We start from the raw sequence: 25,793 nt of genomic DNA, 5'->3' as shown, positions 1-25,793 counted from the left end.
CAAGAACAACTAGGTATCTCATGATAAGAAATGAAACATCAAAAACACACAAAACAGGGACTTCCCTGGTTGTCCAGTGGTTAAGACTCTGCACTTCCTTTGCAGGGGGCGTGGGTTCAATCCCTGGTTGGGGAACTAAGATCCTGCATGCCACGGCATGACCAAAAAAAAAAAAGTAAAGATTTGGGGCTTCCCTGGCAGTCCAATGGTTAAGACTCAGTGCTTCCATTGCAGGGGGCACGGGTTCGATCCCTGGTCTGGGAACTAAGATCTCGCATGCTGCACAGCCAAAAAACAGAAACAAAACAAAAACCACATACACACACAAAACAACTGAAGTTCTGCTGTTCAATGAATCTCAGTATTGACAATCCCCGCCTTAGTCATGTTCTCACTCCCCAGCATGGGTCGCACAGCAGCACACTAAAATGGCCCAATTCTGTGGTTATTAAGATGAGCAAAACAGCCTGCCTGGCTCTGCCACCCACCCCGACATCTTCAGGCTACTATAAATGCAGCTTTCAAAGCTAACTCTCTAGTGTTCATGAATCATTTCCTGACGTGATGACCAGCCAGCTGGGTAGAAACATACTATGTTATCTGAATTCAAGATACTGCTGAATCTGACGTCTAGTTTTCTGTTTCCAGAAAACCAATGTGCCGTTCCCATGACAAGAAGCATGGCGTTTGCTGTTCTCTTAATAGAGATGCCACCACAGGTGGGTCATAGCAGCTGGCTGGAAACCAGGCCTCATGCAAAACTTTCCATTCACCAGGCCACACCGGACCTGCTGTCTGACATCAACTTCTGTTGCTCCAAGATAATGATCCCCTCAGCTGTAAGGCTGCCAGAAACCCAATATGGTGGCCCGTAGCTGTGAACCAACCGTCTACCTCTTTGTGCTTTATAATATGACCAGTTTCCATGTCTTCTTGAAGGTGACAAAGTTGAGAAATCTTGCATAAGACCAGTGTTCTCAAATTTTCTTGAGACCTTAATACACTTAAAAATGATTGAGAACACCTTAATACACTTAAAAATTATGAGGACCCCGAAGAGTTTTTGTTTATGCAGGTTATATCCAGTGGTGTGCTGGAGTCAGCTTGTACCAGCTCACGAGAATTCAATATTCAGGAATTTTTCAAGCCAACTGTTAAACCATTAGAAGCTTGAAATTGGCAGCAGAGGCAATATTTACACCGTGGAAATTGGCAAATGCTACATATCAGAGCCTTGTTTCCTTTTCTGGAGATTGGGTTTAGCAGCAAACCCCTGCTTCTATTGACCACATTGGACATTAAAATGGAGAATTTTTGAAAATATTTCTTTCAGTTAAAAATAACAATAAACCCATTACTCAGCCATAAAAATGAATGAAATCATGCCATTTGCAGCAACAGGGATGAACCTAGAGATTATCAGACCAAGTGAAGTCGGACAGAGAAAGACAAATATATGATATCACTTACATGTGAAATCTAAAAAAAATGATACAAATGAACTTATTTACAAAACAGAAACAGACTCACAGACATAGAAAACAAACTTGTGGTTACCAAAGGGGAAAGAAGTTGGCGGGGTATAAATCAGGAGTTTGGGATTAGCAGATACAAGCTATTATACATAAAATAAATAACAAGGTCCTACTGTATAGCACAAGAAACTATATTCAATATCTTGTAATAACCTCTAACAGAAAAAATCTGAAAAAGAATATATTAATATAAATACATGTATCAATATAACTGAATCACTTTGCTGTACACCAGAAACTAACACAACATTGTTAATCAATTATACTTCAATAAAAAAATGAAAAATAATTTAAAAAATAATGACAAATCCATTGCATGTTAACATAAATACCATATTTTTCACAAAGAAAAATTTCCCCCAAAACAGTGATTTCGTGAAGAGAGTTACCTTGGTTTTCATTTTGGCAAATCTCTTTAATGGCTGGCTAAATGGAAGAGTCAGATTTTCATATCTGCTCCTGCATTCAATCTGTTGTGCTACCACATGTCACCCGGCCTCTGGAAAACGCAGTTGTATACTCGTGAGAGAATCAGACCAAAACACTATCTTAGTCTTTTTTTTTTTTTTTTAAAGGAATTACTTTATTTTTATTATTTATTTATTTTTAGCTGTGTTGGGTCTTCGTTTCTGTGCAAGGGCTTTCTCTAGTTGCGGCAAGTGGGGGCCGCTCTTCATCGCGGTGCGCGGGCCTCTCACTATCGCGGCCTCTCTTGTTGCGGAGCACAGGCTCCAGACACGCAGAGCTCAGTAGTTGTGGCTCACGGATCCAGTTGCTCCGCGGCATGTGGGATCCTCCCAGAGCAGGGCTCGAACCCGCGTCCCCTGCATTGGCAAGCTGACGCTCAACCACTGCGCCACCAGGGAAGCCCTATCTTAGTCTTAAGAGAGTTCTGACCCCGTGCATCTCCTGAAAGGGTCTCAAGGACTCTGGGGTTCATGGAATTGGAGCATTTCTCGTCTCTGCTCGCATCACAGCTTCCTTAACTGCACCTTCTCCACAAATCACACTCAGCTCATCCTGCGGTTCATTATTCTCCATGCACATTTGGTCTAGCAATTTGGAAAGGAACAGCCACACAGCCGTGCCAGTTCTGCCAGGAAACTACTGTTGGTGACTTTCCCAGTAAATTTCATTATGGCACCTAGGTGAGAAGCTACTAGCGGAAGGTCCAGGCCTCAGGAAAAAAGCTTCATCATAAACGTTGCTTAAGTTTTTCCATTTGCTCTCAGAGCTCAAGACTTCCTGAAGGACATGCCGACATTTCTCTTAATTTCTTAAATTCAAAAGTATAACTTCAAATTTTCCATGTGTGTATTTAACAGACAAGAATTCCATTTCCTTTAAAATCCTATTTTTGACTTGGTGGAAAAAACATGCTTTTTTGTGTTAAGAAAATTTGTTTCTTGATTTCAAACATATTTTGAAAAATAACAACAAAAGAGCTTAAAGGTCACTTTCTGGTTAGAGTGGGAATCCTATTTTTCTGGTGGTCATGAGCTGGGCTGACTTCATTCAGTACATCCATTTCTGAAATACTGTGTAGACTCCAGGCCTCAGAAACTTAAGCTTGTGTGTTAACTTAAAAATTCTGTGTGCTAACAGAATTCTTGTTCAGTTGAAATAACTTTTCTGCTGACTATGAATTTAGAAGAGCATTATCAGAATTTTGGGTTGATTTTCAGCTCTCAGAGGTACTTGTAACTTTGCTTTTAATTCCCCATCCTCCCTCTGCCCCAGGTAGTGTTAGATGGCAAAGAACTGTCACTCAAGGGTGGCCCTTCCTTGAGTTTCGACATATGTATCCTCTGACATTTAATTTGTTTCTCTCTTCACTAGGAAAGAACTGCAGACTCAGATATAGAAAACAAACGTGTGGTCACCAGAGTACGTGGGGGAGGAGGGATGAATTGGGAGATTGGGATGGTCATATACACACTACTATATAAAATAGGTAACTAATAAGGACCTACTGTATAGCACAGGGAACTCTACTCAATACTCTGTAATGGCCTATATGGGAAAAGAATCTAAAAAAGATAGGAACTTCCCTGGCAGTCCAGCGGTTAAGACTGTGGGCTTCCACTGCAGTGGGCACAGGTTTGAGCCCTGGTCGGGGAACTAAGGATCCCCCATGCTGCACAGTGTGGTCAAAAAAAATTTAAAAATAAATAAATAAATAAATAAATGAATAAATAAATAAATAGTAGGTATATGTATATGTATAACTGATTCACTTTGCTGTACACCTGAAACAAACACAACATTGTAAATCAAGTACTCTCCAATTTAAAAAAAGCAAAAAAAAACCCAACTGCAGACTCTATCCACAATGCTCATAACCCAGGAATCTGAGCATGTTCTCAGTGACATAACCTTGAATTTTCCTAAGAAGGGATTTAAAAAAAGACACAGAAATCTAATCACCCAATGCCTTTGGTAGAGATTGTGCTTTTTTTTTTCCTTCGAGTTTCATTCTCTGCACCCCAGGAAGCTGACCTTTATGGGCTCCATCACCCAGGTTCCCTTGACCTCTGGGGGTAAGTTAAAATCAGGAGCAATGGGGAGGCACCAGCAAGAGATCAGAGGGTGGGGGGAGAGGAGGTCTGTGTATTCCCTCCTCCACTCGTTTTAGGCCTGGGGTGGTAACAGCTTTCCCTAATTGCTAGTCCCTGGGGTGCTTCACCAGCTCTTGCTGGTTCCCTTAACCCTGGCCATGCCTCTGCAAATCACCGCTTCATTAACCACTGTTCAGCTAAATCCTTAGACTGGCCTTCCTGACAGGCTCTAAAGATACAATAAAATCTTATTCCAAACAGATACCAAGCAAACTTTCAGGTTTATTAATAGAGGTTACATACATTTTTTTAAAAAGAACATAAAAACAGTGATGTAATATTTTATAAGTACATACTGATAATACAGTAATGAGTCTTATTAAGTCAGAGGTATTTTAATATAAACAGAATGAATAATCAATGACAGTATATCTCCACTAAGTTGGATAAAATGAATATCGTAACTAAGTTAATAAAAACAATGTTAGCTTCTACTTACAAGACATACTTTTATGTAAATCATTCTACGGCATTCGGAAACAATTTGCTCTTTTAAATAGGTAAGTACTTGCCTTACAACTTTCTACTCTTTTTGTTTGTTTAAAATGCCAACATTTTTTCATAAGGAAAGAAAGATATAATTCAACCTAATTTTCAAATTATTTTCTCAAATACATGAGGATATTCTGTACTTGATACTCATCATAGCTTGTAAAATCATCTCATTAACTCTTAAGAAAAGTGAATGGAAAATAGAGAATAATTTTCCTGGATTTCAAAGTCAATTCCATTTTCTTCTGCCATTTCTAATCTGACTGACATAATTAATGTTTTAAAAATCTGATTTGAGTAATTTATTGAACAAAACATTTGTAAATAGAGTCCAATTAAGACAGACTGAAGGACTTAATATTTTTTAATCCTTAGTTGACATTTTGGTTTATTTTTTTCAATCTCTTTTATGTAAAACTTTGTTTTCATGTTGATACATAGTCAGATTGGCGATCATATTACGTACAGAATTTATAATTTTTATCTTGCTTGAATAACATTGTAATAAAACATTTCATATTGTTACTGAAGGAGTCATTTTTAAAAACACACTTCCTGTACTATATTATGTTTATCTCAAGTTATAACCACAGGGAGAAGTAACCCAAATGTTCAAAGTTCTTTATCTGCCACACTTATGTGGAACTTGCTTGGTGACATCTGGCTAAAAGCACTTCTTTACCTAATGATGTGTTTCTTTCACACGTCCCACTCTGTGTATCGGCCCACTTTGTTATTCTTGACAGCAGGTTTCAGTCTGACTCAACTCTATTTGCCCAGGACCCATTAGGGTGCTCAGAGCACACGATGGGTGTCCATGTTTGCTATATAGGTGTTTCCATCTGGGAATGGTCCTTGCAGCATAACTGCTAGAAGTGAACGTGCCTTCTTTCTCCATTCTTAAAACGGGCAGTCTTTTATATTCATTATCTCTTGGGATAGCACATCCTACTTGGCCAACTTCTAATAAACATGATAAGCTCACGGCCAGTCCTTGAGGGAATCCCAGCAGGAGACAGCAAACATGGTGGCCCTGGTCCCTCTGTTCTCTGAACTGGCCCTGTCTTGTACCTAATGCTTGGAGTCCTTCATCTGGGGGCAGGGTGCTTTGAAAGCCAACCTCAGGTCACTGGTGGGACCTCTGCTCATTCTTAGTTTACACACACGGCATGTAAAACAGTAAAAATGCTACCCATATTATCTGTTTTAATAATTTTTAGAATTCAAACTTTGATACGTTTAACATGAAAAACAGCAGAACTTTCTCTACACACAGATAGTACTAAGTCTCATCCCTCAATAACTTAAACATTGCCGTTGGACAATTTCAAAACACTTATTGGCAAAAGCTGTGTAAGTCCAAACTGTAGAATCCCTCACTATTGATGGACTTCTTCAGATGTTCAGGGCTAAACTCCAACCTAAACTTTGCAATGAAATCAGAGAATCAGAGTTTACTTCCATAATCTCTGGTGAAAAAAAGAGAGGGTTTCAAAGTGCCTATTCTATACTGCACTGCAAATGATACAAGTATATGTGTATAAATATGCATATACACACACACACATATATCTATAATAAATCACGTAAATTTATGAAAAAAGTGACATTTCAGTTCTTGTTGTAACACTCTCTTGTAATAACATTGTTTTCTATTCCTGTTATTTTTTTCCTGTAACTAACAAATATATATGCTTAATGGCTCTCATAAGGAGGCATGTAAATCATACATTTGTTGTTTTAGATGGTAAAGTAAATACTTTTTTGTCAGGGACTAAGTAGAATCCTCAGGTTATTTGCTTTTTTAACATTTTCTTTTTAACTCACTGTCGGTCCCTTTTCCTAAGTTAACAGCTTTTTGTATACGCTGCTATTCAGGTTACTAGAGCAGGTGTCCATTTTACTTGCCATCAACTGACCGCTGCTGTTATAACTGCTGGGATCTGAACTTTCTTTGCAGCATAAGATACTGTAGAGGTACCTCTGGCACTCAGAGGAAGCATAGTAGTAAATCAAGGGGTCAATGCAACAGCTTATGCTGCTGACACAGACACACAGGAGGTAGGCAAAGTAGGCAGCCTCTGTCATGGAATTATGGGAAAGGAATGCGTAATGTAGAATCAGCAGGACGTTTGTGGGTCCAAAGCAAAGGACGAAGATGCAGAAAACAGCAGCTGACAAGAACAAAGCCCGGGACTTCTTGCTCTGGTTGGCAACCGTGGAAGAGCTAAGAGATCGGATGATAGACACGTAACAGACTGTGGAAATGATCAACGGCACAAAAAAGAAGACGGCAGAGAAGGCCGAGAAGTAATATGAGTAGTAGCCTTCGAGCAGCGTTTGGTTGAGCACATCGTGACAGGTGGTTATGTTGAGCCCCGGGACCTGGGTGGTCTGCTCCTTGAGGAGCAGAGGTACCACCCCCGCGATGGCCATGGCCCAGATGGCCAGACAGGTAAAGGAAGCCCTCCCCAGAGTACGCCAGGAGAGCGACTGCATGGGGTATACCACAGCCAGGAACCGGTCAATGCTGATGACCGTCATGAGCATGATAGAGGCATACATGTTACAGTAGAACGCCGCGGTGATGAAGCGGCACATGGCAGACCCAAATCTCCAGTCACTTCCGGAAAAGTAGTAGCTGATCTTAAACGGGAGCACAGACACAAAGAGCACGTCTGCCATGGCCAGGTGCAGCATGTACACCACGGCGGGCTTCTTGATCTTCATCTTCAAGATAAACACGATGATGGCCATGATGTTTAGAGGAAGGCTTACGAGGAACACGCCGGTGTAGACGGAGGGGATAAAGACAGTCAACCAGGTGCTGGTCAGATATCCTGAGGCATCTTTTGAGATGAACACGGGGGGTAATTTTTGAGGAGGACTGCTTCTATTGCCGGAGCTTAATCTGTCTTCTGTGAATTCACTTTCATTTTGGTCCTCATCCTCCTTCAGTGGGATTGGTTCAAATATATCATTGGGATTCCTGAGAAAAAATGTCCGGGGACCCAGAGTATCATTTGTTGCTTCTGACTCTGAAAAGTAAAAATTTTAAAACGAATTAAAAAGGCAAAAGAGACAAGGAGAGAGTACACTTTACTTTTGCTTTTTGTTTTCTTCCTAGGAGAGTGGGTGGTAAAGAGCAGGTGATACACAAGGGGATCACAGATTTTATCAGGGAATTAGCTAACTCAAAGTAGTGTACCACATTTTGTTCTGGCACAGCAAACCCTTTTCAAACTCTGCCCCTCAGAGATATGAGGTGAACGATACACTTTCAGAGATCTGCAGACATCAGGAAAGGCTGAGGACGTGATGTGAAAGAAAAGAGCCGTGACTTCTTTTCTATATGAGCCACTGTCTATATAAACAAATCACTCCCAGACTATGTGACTTCTCTTTCATCCGTATGTCTGCATGTATACATTTTCTCCATTTAGCTTGTGGCCACCCCTTGAAATCCATTCTTCCTTGTGGAAAAATCCACATAGAAAGTTGAGGGAACATCTTAAAGGTTACGGAGCTACAGGTGAACTTGAGTAGAACCGAGGGCACCCATTTCCATGACCGTTATCCATGTGACAGTAGCTTTCCTTTACTAGCTTCAGTTTGTTTACACAGTAGAATGTCCCAAATCTCTCCTCATATTTGGGTCCAAGCCACAGTCTCAGGTTATCGACTAATGTAACCACAAGGTATCTACCACACCGTCATCTTCCTGTCTCCTTCCTTAGCGGGCCAACGCAGCAGATGTCCTAGGCCAGTGGCCTTCCTCAGCTCAGTTCCAAAATGCCACATGCATGCAGGCAGATGCCAGGCCAACCAGGCTCTTTTGAGTATCAACCAGAAGTCAGTTGCAAACGTCCTTCTTTTATCACCCTCCTCCACCAAAAACATCCATTTGAAATGTTCATCAAAGAAATGCAGCACTTAGTTGCTGGAACTCAACCAGCTTTTCCTTCCCAGGAGCTTTGCTAACATTCTGTCACTGAGGAGACTCGGACAGAGAGCCTTCGCTGGGCCTTGGCAAGCTGAGGAGTGGGGAGAGAAACCACAGGGGGAAAAGGATGAGGTTTCTATCCCTGGAGGCATTGGCCACGAAGGCTGGATACACATGTTACTCAGAAGTGATGTTAGAGGAATGAAAACTGGCTGGAAATTGGGTAAGTACAGCGGATTTTTAAGCTTTCGGTTTTATTTTTCAGTAGTGGAACCTTCCTGCAAACAAAAACTTACACAGAGGGGCATAATGCAATAAAAGAGATAGTTCTGCTTCTGTAAGGTCCTACCAGACCCTAGACAAAAATTACAAAAAATTACAAACTCTGGATCCCCTTCCTCCCCCAAATCAATGACCTGAAGTTATTTAGGTTCACAGGGTCATGTCAGGGAGGGGAGGGGTGGATCTTCAAAGAAAGGATGGCAACCGGTGGGTTCATTGTTTTCAGTGGCTTTTAGCTTGAGAGAAGGCCAAAGTCAGTGCCACAAAAGATGGTTGAAACTCAGATAGAAAACCCGTAGTCTCTATTGCCTGAAGAACCAGAGGAAAGAGTTCAGGGCAACTACAATCACTGGAAAGTGAGGAGAGAATCCCAGAAAAGAAAAAGTCAGAGAGGGATAGAGAGAGCACCAAATTCCAGTGGAAATTCTGCCCCAGGCTTGGGTTGACTCTAGAACCTGCACACTCAGGGAAGATGTGAAGCAGCTCTGCTAGAGTTAACACATTTCTGACTGGAGATGTATTTTGGCCACAGGTGTTAGTTTCTGCAAAAATCCCCGGGTCAATAATGTGTTAAAAGAATGGAAGTGCTATTTGAACTTCTTGCTCAAGAGGAAACGTTTGCAGTTTGAGTTCAACCAAATTAACTGCCTGCTAAAGCAAAAACACCAACATTCTTTGGAGAAATAAAACAAAATCTTGAGTCTTTACAGTAGGATAATGTCCAGCAGACAATTCAAAATCATTCGATATAAAGAGAATCAGGAAAGTGTGACCCAGTCTCAAGAGAAAAAGACAATCAATGGAAACCAATCTCAAGATGACCCGGATGTTGGAATTAGCAGATAAGGATTTTAAAGGGTATGTTGCAACTATGCTCAATGAAGGGAAGAAAAAGATTTCATTGAAATGAACGAAAAAATAGAAAATAGCAACGAAACCAACCAATGGAAATTCTAGAACTAGAAAATAAAATACAATAAATTGGCATCTATTTCCAAAATGAAAAGCAAACCTAAAGTAGCACCAACCGATACACAGTAGAACAGGGCCTGGTAGTGAAAGCTTGAGGTCAGATGACCTCAGCAAGAGCATGAGTGGGTCCCCTGAGGGTAAAGGGGTGATCTGGCAGATCTGTCACAGGGGAAGAACAAAAAATCTGCAGTGATCTGTATCATTTTCACAGACATAAGGAACAAATGTATGAATACCAAGGGGAGAAGGAGGGGATGGGATGAATTGGGAGATTGGGGTTGACATATATACACTACTATGTATAAAATAGATAACTAATGAGAACCTACTGTATAGCACAGGGAATTCTACTCAGTGCTCTGTGGTGACCTAAATGGGAAGGAAATCCAAAACAGAGGGGATATATGTATACATACAGCTGCTTCACTTTGCTGTACAGCAGAAACTAACACAACATTGTAAAGCAGCTATACTCCAATAAAAATTAATTAAAAAGAAATCTGCAGTGATGAGCCTCTGAGTACACATATACAGCTAGATTGTTCTCCAAGGGTAGGAAACTGTTCCTATTTAACTCTGAGTCTGCAGTACCCTGCCCCACATGTGGTAGGTATGGACCTTAAGTTGGCTTTTAATCACAGATTTGCATTCTAATACTGGCTCTACCAGGAGTCACTTAACTGCTCTGAACTCAGTCTCAGAATCATTAAAATCGGATCCCAATACCTGTCTGGCCTACAAATCTGGCAGCCAGGGGCATCACATGTTAAATAGGATATACGTTCACTTTGTAAACTTCAAAAATTAATCAGTGTAAGAAATTATTCTTCTTCCCCTACCACTTCAACGTGGTTTGCTTTTTGCTCACTCTCAATCATTTTAAATTAAAATGGAATCTGTTCCTCTTCCCTTCCTAAACATTTAGCAGTGTTTGGTTTTTCAGTGTGATGAGGGACACGAAGAGGCTGTAAGGTACGGGGCCCCAGTATTCAGAGCCGTAAATCAAACTTCAAATTCACAACCGTTTCCCAAAGTATCGCTTCCTTCCCCTTTCGAAGCATCTAATTCACTCTGTACATCTTGATCCAGTCACATGGGGGCCTGACCCTGGTACAACAGCCCCTGTGGGAAGTGAGGCTACCCTCGAGGTCAAGAATGTGTGGGAAGCAGAAGAAAAGAATGAATGAGTTCTGGCATTTTAAGGCCACAAAGATATGTGTCTTCAAAAACGCTGACCCACAGGAACCTTAAAATAACATGACTCTCTGCTGTAGCTTTGGGGACCTGACCAGACTGAGGACTCCTGCCACGCATGGAAGGGAGAAAAGTGCATGCACGCATGTGTGCACACACACGTGAGCATCAGGACATGACCTAGAGGAGTGACACCTCTTGAAAACTACTGAACACTCATAACTAAGCTCTTAGATGCCATCACTTGGTCTGAAAATTAAACTCTCATTAGGCTTTACTCTGTATTTAGTACTTCGGGAATAAGTATTTGTTTTCAAAAATTTCTTCCCTGGCTAGGCCTTTTTGGGCAGTATGGTGTTTATGACAGAAACATTATACCCACTGGAACATGACATTTTATAGGCTGGAGCCCAGGAAGAATGCATAATCCCTTGATTAAATATCATTACCTAAGGTATCACCTATTCTTGCCACCATAGGTTTGATATTTTGGCTTTTATGGGATTACAGGATGTCAACAAATTTTGTTTGTTTGTTTAACTATATACCAACATCAAAGAAAGAACAAAACCAATTCCAGGTGACTACATAAATCCAACTAGCTCAAGCCCCTTAGGTTGAAATTTGAGTTTGGGTATCTTGCTTTTCCTTTAGTCCTAGCCCAACTCATAGGTCAAGGAGAAAGTGCCTGTCAGTGTATGAAAAGCTCTTGTAACCCATCTGTGTTTTTATTCTTAAGTTATGGTTTAAAAAAAAAAAAAAAACTAAGTCAGGTCCTAAAATTGGTTCTCATACTTGTTGCTAAGTTTCACTTAATTTAGGTTTCTCTAAAATGGCTCTAGAGTAATTTTGTTGTTGAACATAGCGTATTGCTAACGAGCTTAAGTGTGGACTCTAACTCTGGAGATTGTTAAAAATTAGTTAGTCAGGCACAGTGCTTTTTCTGACTTTGACGAGATCTGGCCTGGAAGCAGAGTGGTGACCAGATGCTCTCTCAAGGTCCCATGTGATCCTGGAAGTTATACCATTTCATCCTCCCACAACATGTCAGCCTTGGTTCCGACTCAGAGCACTGGCCTATAGGGCTCATGCTTTTTGGGAATTAAGAAAGCGTAAGTCCCAGGACCTTGCCTACATTCACACACACAGCAAGAGAGATGTACCCTGCATTTCTCCACGAGTGACTCAACACTACAGGCTAAAGAGAACTAAAGAGGATGATGGAAAAATGATGGAAACATACTAACTCCAAGCAGAAAACAGCAACATTACAGGAAGACTCCACTGTCTCAAATGCAAACGCACACCATGAAAAGAAGTGTTCCTTAAAGAAATGGCTGGTTCCAGATCTGGGGGGAGGAAAAACACAAGAGGAGTCTTGAACGTCTTCAAAGAACATTAGGGTCAGGTCAGAAAGACTCTGAAGTTGATCCAAAGAGAGCTCCCCACTGGCCAAAAATCATTAAGAGAATAATGATGGAAATGAATGGAAACACTGGAAACATGTCATATTTGTTAAGATCTATGAGTTCATAATGATGCTCAAAGGAAAATAAAACCTTTTTTGTCACTTTTGGAGGAAATGAGGGGACCCAGTCTGAAAATTGGTAAATAAAGGCAAGATTCAAGCATTTGTCTTGCCTTTTCTATAAAAAAATATTTCAGGGAAACCAAAGAGTCAATGAGGAAAAGTTCTACTTTATAAAATAATTCCAGCTCATAAACACAGAAACAGTAACAGATTTAGAAATGCATCTTAAAGCTCTTCGTGAAATAAGATTTAGTACAATGATCATCAGTTGTTGCTAAAAACGTTAGGTGAAAGGATAGGTGATAGGGAACTTTCTAACAACTGGATCATCTGACAACACCTGAGTCCACTGAGTAACCTTAAAATCTCAAAAAGAGAGACAATCTTGAGGTGATGAAACAGGTGTGTACACAGCACTACTGCTCAGGTAGTCTTGCAGAAAAACAAACTTGGATCAGGTTAAGCCTGCAGATGGACCACATTACAGAAAATGCAGAGGACAGAAGGGCATGTTGAACACCACTACAAGATGCAGCTGGCCAGATCCAGTATGTAGAAAAGTCTAGAAGACGAATGACCCTGTTTCTCTGACAAACAGCCTTGAAAAAGGAGAAGAGGGAAAACCATTATAGACTAAAAGATTTAAGAGACACATCTACCTAATGCAACAGTGGGCCTCATTTGATCCTGATTCAAGTAAACCAACTGTAAAAAGCATTTATGAGACAATCAGTAAAATGTTAACACCGACTGAACAGTACATGATATTAAGAAACAGTCCATTTGTTTAGGTGTTATAATGGTATTGTGGTTATGTGAAGAAAAGAGTTCTTATCTCTAAGGATATATAGTGATGCATTTATGGATGAAGTGACACAATGTCTGGGATTTGCTTTAAAATTGTCCATTTGGGGAGGAGGAAAGTGAGAGTACCAATAAAACAACACATAGGGGGTAATTACACTGTCCACTTTTGGTATGTTTGAAAATTTCCATATAAAATGAAAAGTAAAAAAAAAAAAAAAGAAGAAAAAAAAAGCAAATATTTTATGCACATTTACTTGCCACTAAAAACTAAGGACAACAGATTCACCAGAGGGCAGACAGCAGAAGCAAGAAGAACTACAATCCTGCAGCCTGTGGAACAAAAACCACATTCACAGAAAGATAGACAAGATGAAAAGGCAGAGGGCTATGTACCAGATGAAGGAACAAGATAAAACCCCAGAAAAACAACTAAATGAAGTGGACATAGGCAAACTTCCAGAAAAAAAATTCAGAATAATGATAGTGAAGATGATCCAGGACCTCGGAAAAAGAATGGAGGCAAAGATCGAGAAGATGCAAGAAATGTTTAACAAAGACCTAGAAGAATTAAAGAACAAACAAACAGAGATGAACAATACAATAACTGAAATGAAAACTACACTAGAAGGAATCAATAGCAGAATAACTGAGGCAGAAGAACGGATAAGTGACCTGCAAGACAGAATGGTGGAATTCACTGCTGCAGAACAGAATAAAGAAAAAAGAATGAAAAGAAATGAAGACAGCCTAAGAGACCTCTGGGACAACATTAAACACAACAACATTTGCACTATAGGGGTCCCAGAAGGAGAAGAGAGAGAGAAAGGACCAGAGAAAATATTTGAAGAGATTATAGTCAAAAACTTCCCTAACATGGGAAAGGAAATAGCCACCCAAGTCCAGGAAGCACAGCGAGTCCCATACAGGATAAACCCAAGGAGAAACATGCCGAGAAACATAATAATCAAATTGGCAAAAATTAAAGACAAAGAAAAATTATTAAAAGCAGCAAAGGGAAAATGACAAATAACATACAAGGGAACTCCCATAAGGTTAACAGCTGATTTCTCAGCAGAAACTCTACAAGCCAGAAGGGAGTGGCATGATGCACTTAAAGTGATGAAAGGGAAGAACCTACAACCAAGATTACTCTACCCGGCAAGGATCTCATTCAGATTCAATGGAGAAATCAAAAGCTTTACAGACAAGCAAAAGCTAAGAGAATTCAGCACCACCAAACCAGCTCTACAACAAATGCTAAAGGAACTTCTCTAAGTGGGAAACACAAGAGGAGAAAAGAACCTACAAAAACAAACCCAAAACAATTAAGAAAATGGTCATAGGAACATACATATCAATAACTACCTTAAACGTGAATGGATTAAATGCTCCAACCAAAAGACACAGGCTTGCTGAATGGATACAAAAACAAGACCCATATATATGCTATCTACAAGAGGCCCACTTCAGACCTAGGGACACATACAGACTGAAAATGAGGGGATGGAAAAAGATATTCTATGCAAATGGAAATCAAAAGAAAGCTGGAGTAGCAATACTCATATCAGATAAAATAGACTTTAAAATAAAGACTGTTACAAGAGACGAGGAAGGACACTACATAATGATCAAGGGATCAATCCAAGAAGAAGATATAACAATTATAAATATATATTCACCCGACATAGGAGCACCTCAATACATAAGAAACTGCTAACAGCTATAAAAGAGGAAATCGACAGTAACACAATAATAGTGGGGGACTTTAACACCTCACTTACACCAATGGACAGATCATCCAAAATGAAAATAAATAAGGAAACAGAAGCTTTAAATGACACAATAGACCAGATAGATTTAATTGATATTTATAGGACATTCCATCTGAAAACAGCAGATTACACTTTCTTCTCAAGTGTGCTCGGAACACTCTCCAGGATAGATCACATCTTGGGTCACAAATCAAGCCTCAGTAAATTGGAGAAAACTGAAATCATATGAAGCATCTTTACTGACCACAATGCTATGAGATTAGAAATCAATTACAGGGAAAAAAACATAAAAAACAAAAACACATGGAGGCTAAACAATACGTTACTAAATAACCAAGAGATCACTGAAGAAATCAAAGAGGAAATCAAAAAATACCTAGAGACAAATGACAATGAAAACATGATGATCCAAACCCTATGGGATGCAGCAAAAGCAGTTCTAAGAGGGAAGTTTATAGCTATACAAGCCTACCTCAAGAAACACGAAAAATCTCAAATAATCTAACCTTACACCTAAAGGAACTAGAGAAAGAAGAACAAACAAAACCCAAAGTTAGCAGAAGGAAAGAAATCATAAAGATCAGAGCAGAAATAAATGAAATAGAAACAAAGAAAACAATAGCAAAGATCAATAAAACTAAAAGCTGGTTCTTTGAAAAGATAAACAAAATTGATAAACCATTAGCCAGACTCATCAAGAAAAAGAAGGAGAGGACTCAAATCAATAAAATTAGAAATGAGGACTTCCCTGGTGGCACAGGGGTTAAGAATCTGCCTGCCAATGCAGGGGACACGGGTTCGAGCCCTGGTCCGGGAAGATCCCACATGCCGCGGAGCAACTAAGCCCATGCGCCGTAACAACTGAGCCTGAGCTCTAGACCCCGAGAGCCACAACTACTGAGCCTGAGTGCCACAACTACTGAAGCCCGCGCACCTAAAGCCTGTGTATGCGACAAGAGAAGACACTGCAATAAGAAGCCCGCGCACCACAACGAAGAGTAGCCCCTGCTCAGCTCAACAAGAGAAAGCCCGTGTGCAGCAACGAAGACTCAACGCAGCCAAAAATAAATAAATAAATAAATTTATAAAAAAATAAAAATAAAATAAAATTAGAAATATAAAAGGAGAAGTTACAACACACACACTGCAGAAATACAAAGCATCCTGAGAGACTACTACAAGCAACTCTATGCCAATAAAATGGACAACCTGGAGGAAACGGACACATTCTTAGAAAGGTATAACCTTTCAAGACTGAACCAGGAAGAAGCAGAAAATATGAACAGACCAATCACAAGTAATGAAATTGAAACTGTGATTAAAAATCTTCCAACAAACAAAAGTCCAAGACCAGATGGCTTCACAGGTGAATTCTATCAAACATTTAGAGAAGAGCTAACACCCATCCTTCTCAAACTCTTCCAGAAAATTGCAAAGGAAGGAACACTCCCAAACTCATTCTATGAGGCCACCATCACTCTGATACCAAAACCAGACAAAGGTACTACAAAAAAAGAAAATTACAGACCAGTATCACTGATGAATATAGATGCAAAAATCCTCAACAAAATACTAGCAAACAGAATACAACAATACATTAAAAGGATCATACATCATGATCAAGTGGGATTTATCCCAGGGATGCAAGGATTCTTCAATATGCACAAATAAATAAATGTGACACACCATATTAGCAAACTGAAGAATAAAAACCATATGATGATCTCAATAGATGCAGAAAAAGCTTTTGACAAAATTCAACACCCATTTATGATAAAAACTCTCCAGAAAGTGGGCATAGAGGTAACCTACCTCAACATAATAAAGGCTATATATGAGAAACCCACAGCAAACATCATTCTCAATGGTGAAAAACTGAAAGCATTTCCTCTAAGATCAGGAACAAGACAAGGATGTCCACTCTCACCTCTATTATTCAACATACTTTTGGAAGTCCTAGCCATGGCAATCAGAGAAGAAAAAGAAATAAAAGGAATACAAATTGGAAAAGAAGAAGTAAAACTGTCACTGTTTGCAGATGACATGATACTATACATAGAGAATCCTAAAGATGCCACCAGAAAACTACTAGAGCTAATCAATGAATTTGGTAAAGTTGCAGGATACAAAATTAATGCACAGAAATCTCTTGCATTCCTATACATTAATGTTGAAAAATCTGAAAGAGAAATTAAGGAAACACTCCCATTTACCATTGCAACAAAAAGAATAAAGTACCTAGGAATAAACCTACTTAGGGAGACAAATGACCTGTATGCAGAAAACTATAAGACACTGATGAAAGAAATTAAAGATGATACCAACAGATGGAGAGAAATACCATGTTCTTGGATTGGAAGAATAAATATTGTGAAAATGACTATATTACCCAAAGCAATCTACAGATTCAATGCAATTCCCATCAAATTACCAATGGCATTTTTTACAGAACTAGAACAAAAAATCTTAAAATTTGTATGGAGACACAAAAGCCCCCGAATAGCCAAAGCAGTCTTGAGGGAAAAAAACAGAGCTGGAGGAATCAGACTCCCTGACTTCAGACTATACTACAAAGCTACAGTAATCAAGACAATATGGTACTGGCACAAAAACAGAAACACAGATCAATAGAACAAGATAGAAAGCCCAGAGGTAAACCCACGCACCTATGCTCAACTAATCTATGACAAAGGAGGCAAGGATACAATGGAGAAAAGACAGTCTCTTCAGTAAGTGGTGCTGGGAAAACTAGACAGCTACATGTAAAAGAATGAAATTAGAACACTCCTTAACACCATACACAAAAACAAACTTAAAATGGATTAGAGACCTAAATGTAAGACCGGACACTATAAAACTCTTAGAGGAAAACATAGGAAGAACACTCTTTGACATAAATCACAGCAAGATCTTTTCTGATCCACCTCCTAGAGTAATGGAAATAAAAACAAAAATAAACAAATGGGACCTAATGAAACTTAAAAGCTTTTGCACAGCAAAGGACACCATAAACAAGATGAAAAGACAACCCTCAGAATGGGAGAAAATATTTGCAAACGAATCAACGGACAAAGGATTAATCTCCAAAATATATAAACAGCTCATGCAGCTCAATATTAAAGAAACAAACAACCCAATCCAAAAATGGGCAGAAGACCTAAATAGACATTTCTCCAAAGAAGACATACAGATGGCCAAGAGGCACATGAAAAGTTGCTCAACATCACTAATTATTAGAGAAATGCAAATCAAAACTACAATGAGGTATCACCTCACACCAGTTAGAATGGGCTTCATCAGAAAATCTACAAAGAAATGCTGGAGAGGGTGGGGAGAAAAGGGAACCCTCTTGCACTGTTGGTGGGAATGTAAATTGATACAGCCACTATGGAGAACAGTATGGAGGTTCCTTAAAAAACTAAAAATAGAATTACCATATGATCCAGCAATCCCACTGCTGGGCATATACCCAGAGAAAACCACAATTCAAAAAGACACATGCGGGCTTCCCTGGTGGCACAGTGGTTAAGAATCCGCCTGCCAATGCAGGAGACACGGGTTCGAGCCCTGGCCCGGGAAGATCCCACATGCCGTGGAGCAATTAGGCCCGTGTGCCACAACTACTGAGCCTGCACTCTAGAGCCCACGAGCCACAACTACTGAGCCCGCGTGCCACAACTACTGAAGCCCGTGTGCCTAGAGCCCGTGCTCCACAGCAGGAGAAGCCACTGCAATGAGAAGCCCGCGCACTGCAGGGAAGAGTGGCCCCCGCTCGCCGCAACTAGAGAAAGCCCGCGTGCAGCAACGAAGACCCAACACAGCCAAAAATAAATAAATAAATAAAATAAATTTAAAAAAAAAAAAAAAAAAAAAGACACATGCACCCCAATGTTCACTGCAGCACTATTTACAATAGTCAGGTCATGGAAGCAACCTAAATGCCCATCGACAGACAAATGGATAAAGAAGATGTGGTACATATATACAATGGAGTATTACTCAGCCATAAAAAGGAACGAAATTGGGTCATTTGTTGAGATGTGGATAGATCTAGAGACTGTCATACAGAGTGAAGTAAGTCAGAAAGAGAAAAACAAATATCGTATATTAACGCATATATGTGGAACCTAGAAAAATGGTACAGATGAACTGGTTTGCAGGGCCAAAATTGAGACAGATGTAGAGAACAAATGTATGGACACCAAGTAGGGAAAGTGGCGGGGGTGGTGGTGTGATGAATTGGGAGATTGGGATTGACATATATACACTGATGTGTATAAAATTGATGACTAATAAGAACCTGCTGTATAAAAAAATAAATAAAATAAAATTCAAAAATTAAAAAAAAGAAGAAAAAAGATTGAACCTAGAACAACTGGAGGGATAAAAAGCAAACAAACAAACAAAAAAAACTAAGGACAACAGTTTTTGCTTTTGTTTTTCTTTTGTGTTAGTTTTAAGGGGGAAAAAGTTCTTGAATGTTTGTGTGAACATAGTTTTACACTGAGAGAATTCATTTGATACCAACCCCTCCAAGGTTTTTCTGAAATATGGAGGAGTTGGTGTATGAAGAACACTTAACACTTGTCGACCACCTACTATGTGTCAGCTACTTCGCTTAACTTACCTCATGTAACTGTAACATTTTTACGAGATAAGCATTATAACCCCCATTTTATGGCCAACGTGGAGGCACAGAGAGGCTAAGTAACTAATCCAATGTCACGCAGCTAGGAAGTGAAGGAGCTGGGATCTGAACCCAGATCTGCCTGGTTCTAAAGCTCATACCCTTTGAATCACACCACCTTACCCTGTCTCGTTAAAAAAGTTGTGAATACAGGACATACTCCTAAAAGAGTACTACTTTTTTTTCTCTAAGCATTTCACCAAACAAATGAATCTACCCACCCTTTTGAACTATAGCAGGCAGGACATGGCCACGTGAATGTATAAGTTCAGTTGATGATGTGCACAGCTGTTGCTTGGGAATCAGGAGTCCTGCTGACCTTGGTGACACACCAGCCACATGCCAACAACCCAGTCCTCACAGGACAGATGTAGTAAAGAGATGTTCAAGGACTAAACAGAGAAACAAATTTTTAAAATATTGTCCCAGATGCAGCAGAGTAAGAGCAAGTAAGTGAACAAAACCCTCTTATGGAAAAGCCAGAATTAAAGGTAGAATAAGGTAAACACTGGCTGCAGAGTGAAGAAGAGATCGCCAGTATCTGAGGTGGCCTCTCCTCCCATCCACCTTCTGGAGCAGGGACTCCACAGGGAGCATAGGAAAGCAAACCGGCGGGGGAAGCTGGGAGAGCGGAGGTTACAGGAAGTGAAGGCAACCAGAAAATGTCAATGTCAGTGCACCCAAGGCCATTGCAGGCACTAAGAAGTGTGTGGGTCCCCTCCTGAAGGCCAGGGCCTGACTCGTGGGGTCAGAACACTAGCAGGCCTCTCTGGGAAGGGCTCTGATTCCCTGGCTCTCCCCCTTCCTCCACGCCTGTTCTCCACCCAAAGTTACAGGCCCTGAGCCCAGTGTCCTGGGAACACCGCTCTCTACTCTCCAAGACCAGCTGAAAGGAAAACTAATTCACAGTAAAGGATGTTTATAATCACCAGTTTCCCCGGAACCAAGCTGTCACCACGCTCCAACCCCACCCAAGTTCTACTGCAGTTTGTAAACCTGAACTCAAACAAATTAGGTTCTAGAGATGATAGAAACCATCATAAACAGCACTTCCTGGAAAGCAGAACTCTTCTTGTAAAGCCAAAAAGTACTTCAGTTCTGCTAACTGCAGAACAGTGCACTGCACCTGCTGCACTAGGTTTTAAATGATGGCAGAGAATTGACAGTGCTTATGCAATCAATTTACAGGACTGTAACAAGATTTTTAAAAGATAGAATAGTGTAGAAAATATTGGAATGCATAGCATGTGGTAAAGGTGAGTACTGGTTGGTAAAACTTTTGTTTCTATACACTATACACTATGACTGCCCATGAATATTTATTGCACACATAGGCAGCAACTGTGTCATCATGTAAAGCGTATTTCTTACAGTCCTTACTGCTGGTTAGCAAAAAAGAAAATACTGGAAAACACTCCTTTAATATACCATAATACCTGACTTCTAATACACCATAGACTTGAAATATAAATAGATGAGATTAGATTATGTCCTTTCCTAAAGTTCAATAAATGTGTTTTGAAGTGCAAATTTCAGATTATTCCTGTTATTTCCAACTGCAGGTTCTTTTGAAAGGAAATAAATGTATAAAGGCCGGTAATGGCCTTTTAAGTGGCAAAACATCATTAGATGCCTTGGGATGGAGGAAAAGGAGGCGTAACTTCGTGGGTTTTTCCAAGCCTTATCCCAAGGTCAATGTGGGAGAGAGTGTCTGGGGAAGCTCAATCTAGAGAGTTATATACTCTGACAGTTTTAGGCATAAGCATGAGAGGGTGAAAGGCAGAATGAAAGAAACCACAAAATAGGGAAACAAACAGAAAATGCTCAATGTTGAAACTGTGAGCCCTTGATACTAGCATCACAGTCAAAAGTAAACCAAGGCCGTGGTTCCTAATGATGCTTCTGGGGTTTTTGTGAGTATCCCATAGTAAAGGGGATATAGTTCCCCAGATACAAAAGGCCACACATTGTATGATTCCATTCACATGGAATATGGAGAAGAGGTAAACCCAGAGAAACAATAAGCAAATTGGTAGCTGCCAGGGGTTGGGGGTAGGGAGGATGAGGGCTGAGTGCTTGATGGGGACCGGGTTTCCTTTTGAGGTGATGAAAATTTTTGGAACTAGATAGAGGTGGTAGGTGTACAACATTGTAAATGTATTAAATACCACTAAATTGTATACTTAAAAACGGTTAATTTTATGCTATGTAGATTTCACCTCAATTTTAATTAATTGATTTTTATATTTATAGAGTTTATTTTGATACTAATCTTATTTCCCATTTTGATTCCCTTCATTTCTTTCTGAGGATTCAAATTGCCATCTAGTGTCAATTCCTAACTCCAACATAGCTTCATTCTATGCCCCTCTTTTGCACTGTTATTGTCAAGTATATATTACATTTCTAGGTCATATGCTCAATAGTACAATTTTATATTGTTTTATGCAATTATTTTTCTTTAATTCTTTTTTGTCACAATTTAATCTTTTTACTTTTTCATACCATTTTTAAAGGTTACTTTCCATTTACAATTATTATAAAATATTGGCTAAATTTCCTGTGTAGAAAAGCTTGCACTTAGGAAAGAAAGGCCTGTGATCAAATCCCAGTTCTACTTCATTGCACTTGTGACTTAACCTCAGTTTCCTTACCTGTAGAATGGGGATGACATCTACTCAAAAGGTGGCTAGAGGAATAAGTAAGGTAGTATATGTCATGTACCTAAGCAGGGTGTTGGCTGTAGTAGGTTCTTGATATGAGGTGGTTGTTCTTAATTAAATGTGAACACGTGGGGTGTGGGAAGGGCATTTTGGCCAGAGGGAGTGGCCAGGGGACAGAAGCCAGAGAAAGTTCTACCTTGCAGGTTGAACTAGAGGGTGGGGGCCGGGTGAAGTACAGGTAATGTAACAGGTTATGTAATAGGGGAGGCTCTGAAATAAGGGAGGCTGGACAAGGCTAGGGACCCATCCTGCAAGGGAAGGGGCACCTCCCTCTATGCTAGGGAATTGAGCTTGACCCGGTGGGTAGGAAGGCAGTACACAGAATCTCCCATCCAACCCCCTCTGCCACAGTCACCATCAGCTGTTCTGGTACCTTTCACTCTCCAGATCTTTATAGAATTTATGAACATCACTTCTAGAACACTGACGCTCTTTGATGAAAGCATCTCACTTAAATTGCCTGGACAAAGGAATGTAAACTGGTTAATGAACTTAGGAATTTCTCAACAAGTATCTGCTGAGTGAATATCTGTTCTAGACTCCACAGGGATAAACGGAGGTTTATAATCTTAGCCTGGGAGATGACATACTCACAAAGTGACAATGCAGGAAATGCCAAAATGAGTGGGGGGACAGAAAGCCCGAGAGTGCTTCAAGAAAGCTCACACTGGTGGGCAGGGCCAGTCCTGGAGGCATTTCCTATAGCTGGGGTCTCTCTGCTCCTCACATCACATAGAGCTGGTTAAGACAGACATTGTTTAGAATTGCGGATGCACGGTGATAATAAAAAGCAGACCTATTTTTGGTTGATTTTATTAGTGATTTAAAACTACAAAGACAAAGCCCCACTTATTTCTTGCATCCAGGACCCCCTCCTCTATTTGGAATTTGGGTGCATCATCTCTGAGACTTAATTTCAGAATCAGCAAAAGGGGAGAAACATTTGAGAGGGTGAAATGAGATAATGTGAAGTGAAAATGCCTCCGGGCCCAGGGTTTGACCCAGAATATGGCACATTTTTTTTTTTCTCAGAATATGACACTTAACATGCGTTCCTTTTCTTCTCTCATCCTCTTTTCTTCTCTCCCTCCCAAAGTGGTCCCAGAATCCAGTGTAGATAAATCGGCCAATGTTATTCAGTTCTCTTTCTGCCTATGCCAGATCTGTGCATCCTAGCACGCCCCACTCGGGTTGACGAAAAAGCAAAAAGTGTGGCAGAAACAGCAGTCTTGAATTCTCTAGCTAACACAGGCCCAAAATCTTTGGGTTCCTATGTGGGCCTCTTAGTGTTCCTAAAAGCATCACCTCAAAACTCACCCTGAGCAAACATGGAGAGCAGGGAAAATGCTGTGTCTGTCACCTCTTAATCTCCATACGCCTACACTCCTTCTGGTGTGAAAACAATAGAGTACACAGTCTTTCACAGATAATAAGAAAAACAGCTAGAATTTGTTTCTAAGTGAAAAAAGGGGTTGAAAGCTTACAAAGTACTATTGCTACAAAGAAATAAAAACATTTCCGCCCTCCCTTTTTAACTAGGGTTTTTACAGGCTAAAAGCAACTTCTCCGCCCTGCTTTTTTAAGAGCGAGAGGTTGGAAAGTACATTTATTTGCTCAAGCAGTCAGATACTTAAAAATACACACTATTAGTAATGAATGTATTCTAGGTGAGAAACCTCCTGCTCCCGGCAGATCAGAAACTGAAATGGTTTCATCCCATAGGGTCTGAGGGAGTCGGATTCTGAGGAGGGGATCTCTTTCCTCAACTCACTTGGAAGCTTGGAAGACTGGGTTCTAGAGAACAAACAAACAAAGCCTCCCAACCGCCGCCACCGCCTCGTGGCTATCCTGTTAGCACCCAACATCCCGCACCACGACCGCCTCCTGCACACAAGGCCTGTAGTTTTCTACTAAGCGGGCCAAGGCACTAAGCTTTTCTCTGCACCACTTTCCTGGCCTGCAAACTGTGCAAGAAAAACAATTCCAACAAGACAAAACTTCAGCGGGAGCGGTTCTCGACCGCATCTTGAAAAACCCGGAACGTTTACTGGTGGAGCAACGTGAAACCCTTTCTTTTTGGGGTGGTCCTGGGAGAAACAGACCACACAGTGACAACAAATGCAACGAGGTCCCTCAGGCTTCCCCAAGAAAATCCGACCCCGCTCCTCCTCCATATCCAAAACCCTGCCGCGGGGCCGGCTGCATCCTCCAAAACCCAGTGCAAAGGGGCATCAGCTGAGCCCGCAGCGGGGGTGGGACGGGCACCCCATCTGGATATGAGTTGCTGAGACTCCGATCTCAGCCCGAACGCCCGTCTGGCTCCCGGGGGACGCTGTGGCAGCAGGCGCAGTCAGGGGCACCCACTGAGTCCCGGAGCAGCAGCGTCCCTCCTCCTCCCGCCCGCCCCATTCCCGAGGAGGCCCGGGCTGCGGGGCCGGGGGTGGGGACAGGGAGGGAATGCCGGGGGCAACTCTCACCTGGCTTGGTGCCTCGGGCGCGGGCCGACAGCAAGGGGCCGCATAGACTGAGCCCCGCGGCGGCGAGCAGCAGCCACCGCGGCCCCATTGTCCGGAGGCTCGGGGCGCTCGGCGCGGTCGGTGCGGCGCTGCTCCGGGAGACGGGCCCCGCCGCCGGGAGGCTCGGGCCGCACGCTCTGTCCCCCCACGCCCTCCTCGCGCAGAGCCCGGAGGGCGGCCGGGGCGTGCAGACACAGCGCTAGACGCTTGGCAGGAGGAGGTTGCTCGGCGTGTCTGGCGGCGCTCGGCAGGACAAGGGGCGCTGGGCGCGGGCGGGGGCGGGGCGCGCGGCCGCCGGGTCGGAAAGGGCGCCCCCTGGCGTCGAGTGTGCGCCTCGACGCGGCCGCCGCCCGCCGGTCCCTCTGCCGCCGCTGGGCCACCCACGGCGCTCGGCGACCTAGCCGGCCCTCTCTCCCGGTGCGCCGCCCGCCCCGCGCCCCGGCTGCTAGACACTGCCCCGCAACTAAGACGTTGTTTCCTTGGCCTTCGCCTTGGGCCCGCGAAGCTACCAGTAACTCAGTCTGGTGGGAGCCTTTGCTCTCGGGGAGCAAAGACTTTGGCAGAGAACCTCCGATCAGGGATGCGCCCCTCCCTGCCCTCGGGCCTGACCTCAGGCCGAGCACTGCGCCGCATTTGAAAATTCGGCGTTCAGCTACAAGTTTGAAAGTGACTTGTGTTTTAGTAATTTGGGGATAGTGGATTTAAAAGTTTATACTGTAGA

General features: G+C 41.6%; 1 protein-coding gene across 1 annotated transcript; it reads right to left on the bottom strand.

Annotated features, from left to right (window-relative positions):
- Positions 1-4,355: 4,355 nt before the first annotated feature.
- F2R (coagulation factor II thrombin receptor) lies at positions 4,356-25,550 on the bottom strand. The gene is made up of 2 exons (XM_036848927.1): positions 25,034-25,550; positions 4,356-7,683 (listed from the first exon to the last, which is right to left on the bottom strand). Exons 1-2 carry the CDS (start codon positions 25,119-25,121, stop codon positions 6,488-6,490), a joined length of 1,284 nt encoding a protein of 427 aa, XP_036704822.1. The 5' UTR covers positions 25,122-25,550; the 3' UTR covers positions 4,356-6,487.
- Between the last annotated feature and the right edge of the window lie 243 nt (positions 25,551-25,793).

The sequence above is a fragment of the Balaenoptera musculus genome, chromosome 3, assembly GCF_009873245.2.
Source record: "Balaenoptera musculus isolate JJ_BM4_2016_0621 chromosome 3, mBalMus1.pri.v3, whole genome shotgun sequence".
In the NCBI taxonomy this organism is placed as follows: Eukaryota; Metazoa; Chordata; class Mammalia; order Artiodactyla; family Balaenopteridae; genus Balaenoptera; species Balaenoptera musculus.
Note: the sequence above shows the minus strand (reverse complement) of the source record. Positions and strands in the feature narration are given on the sequence as shown.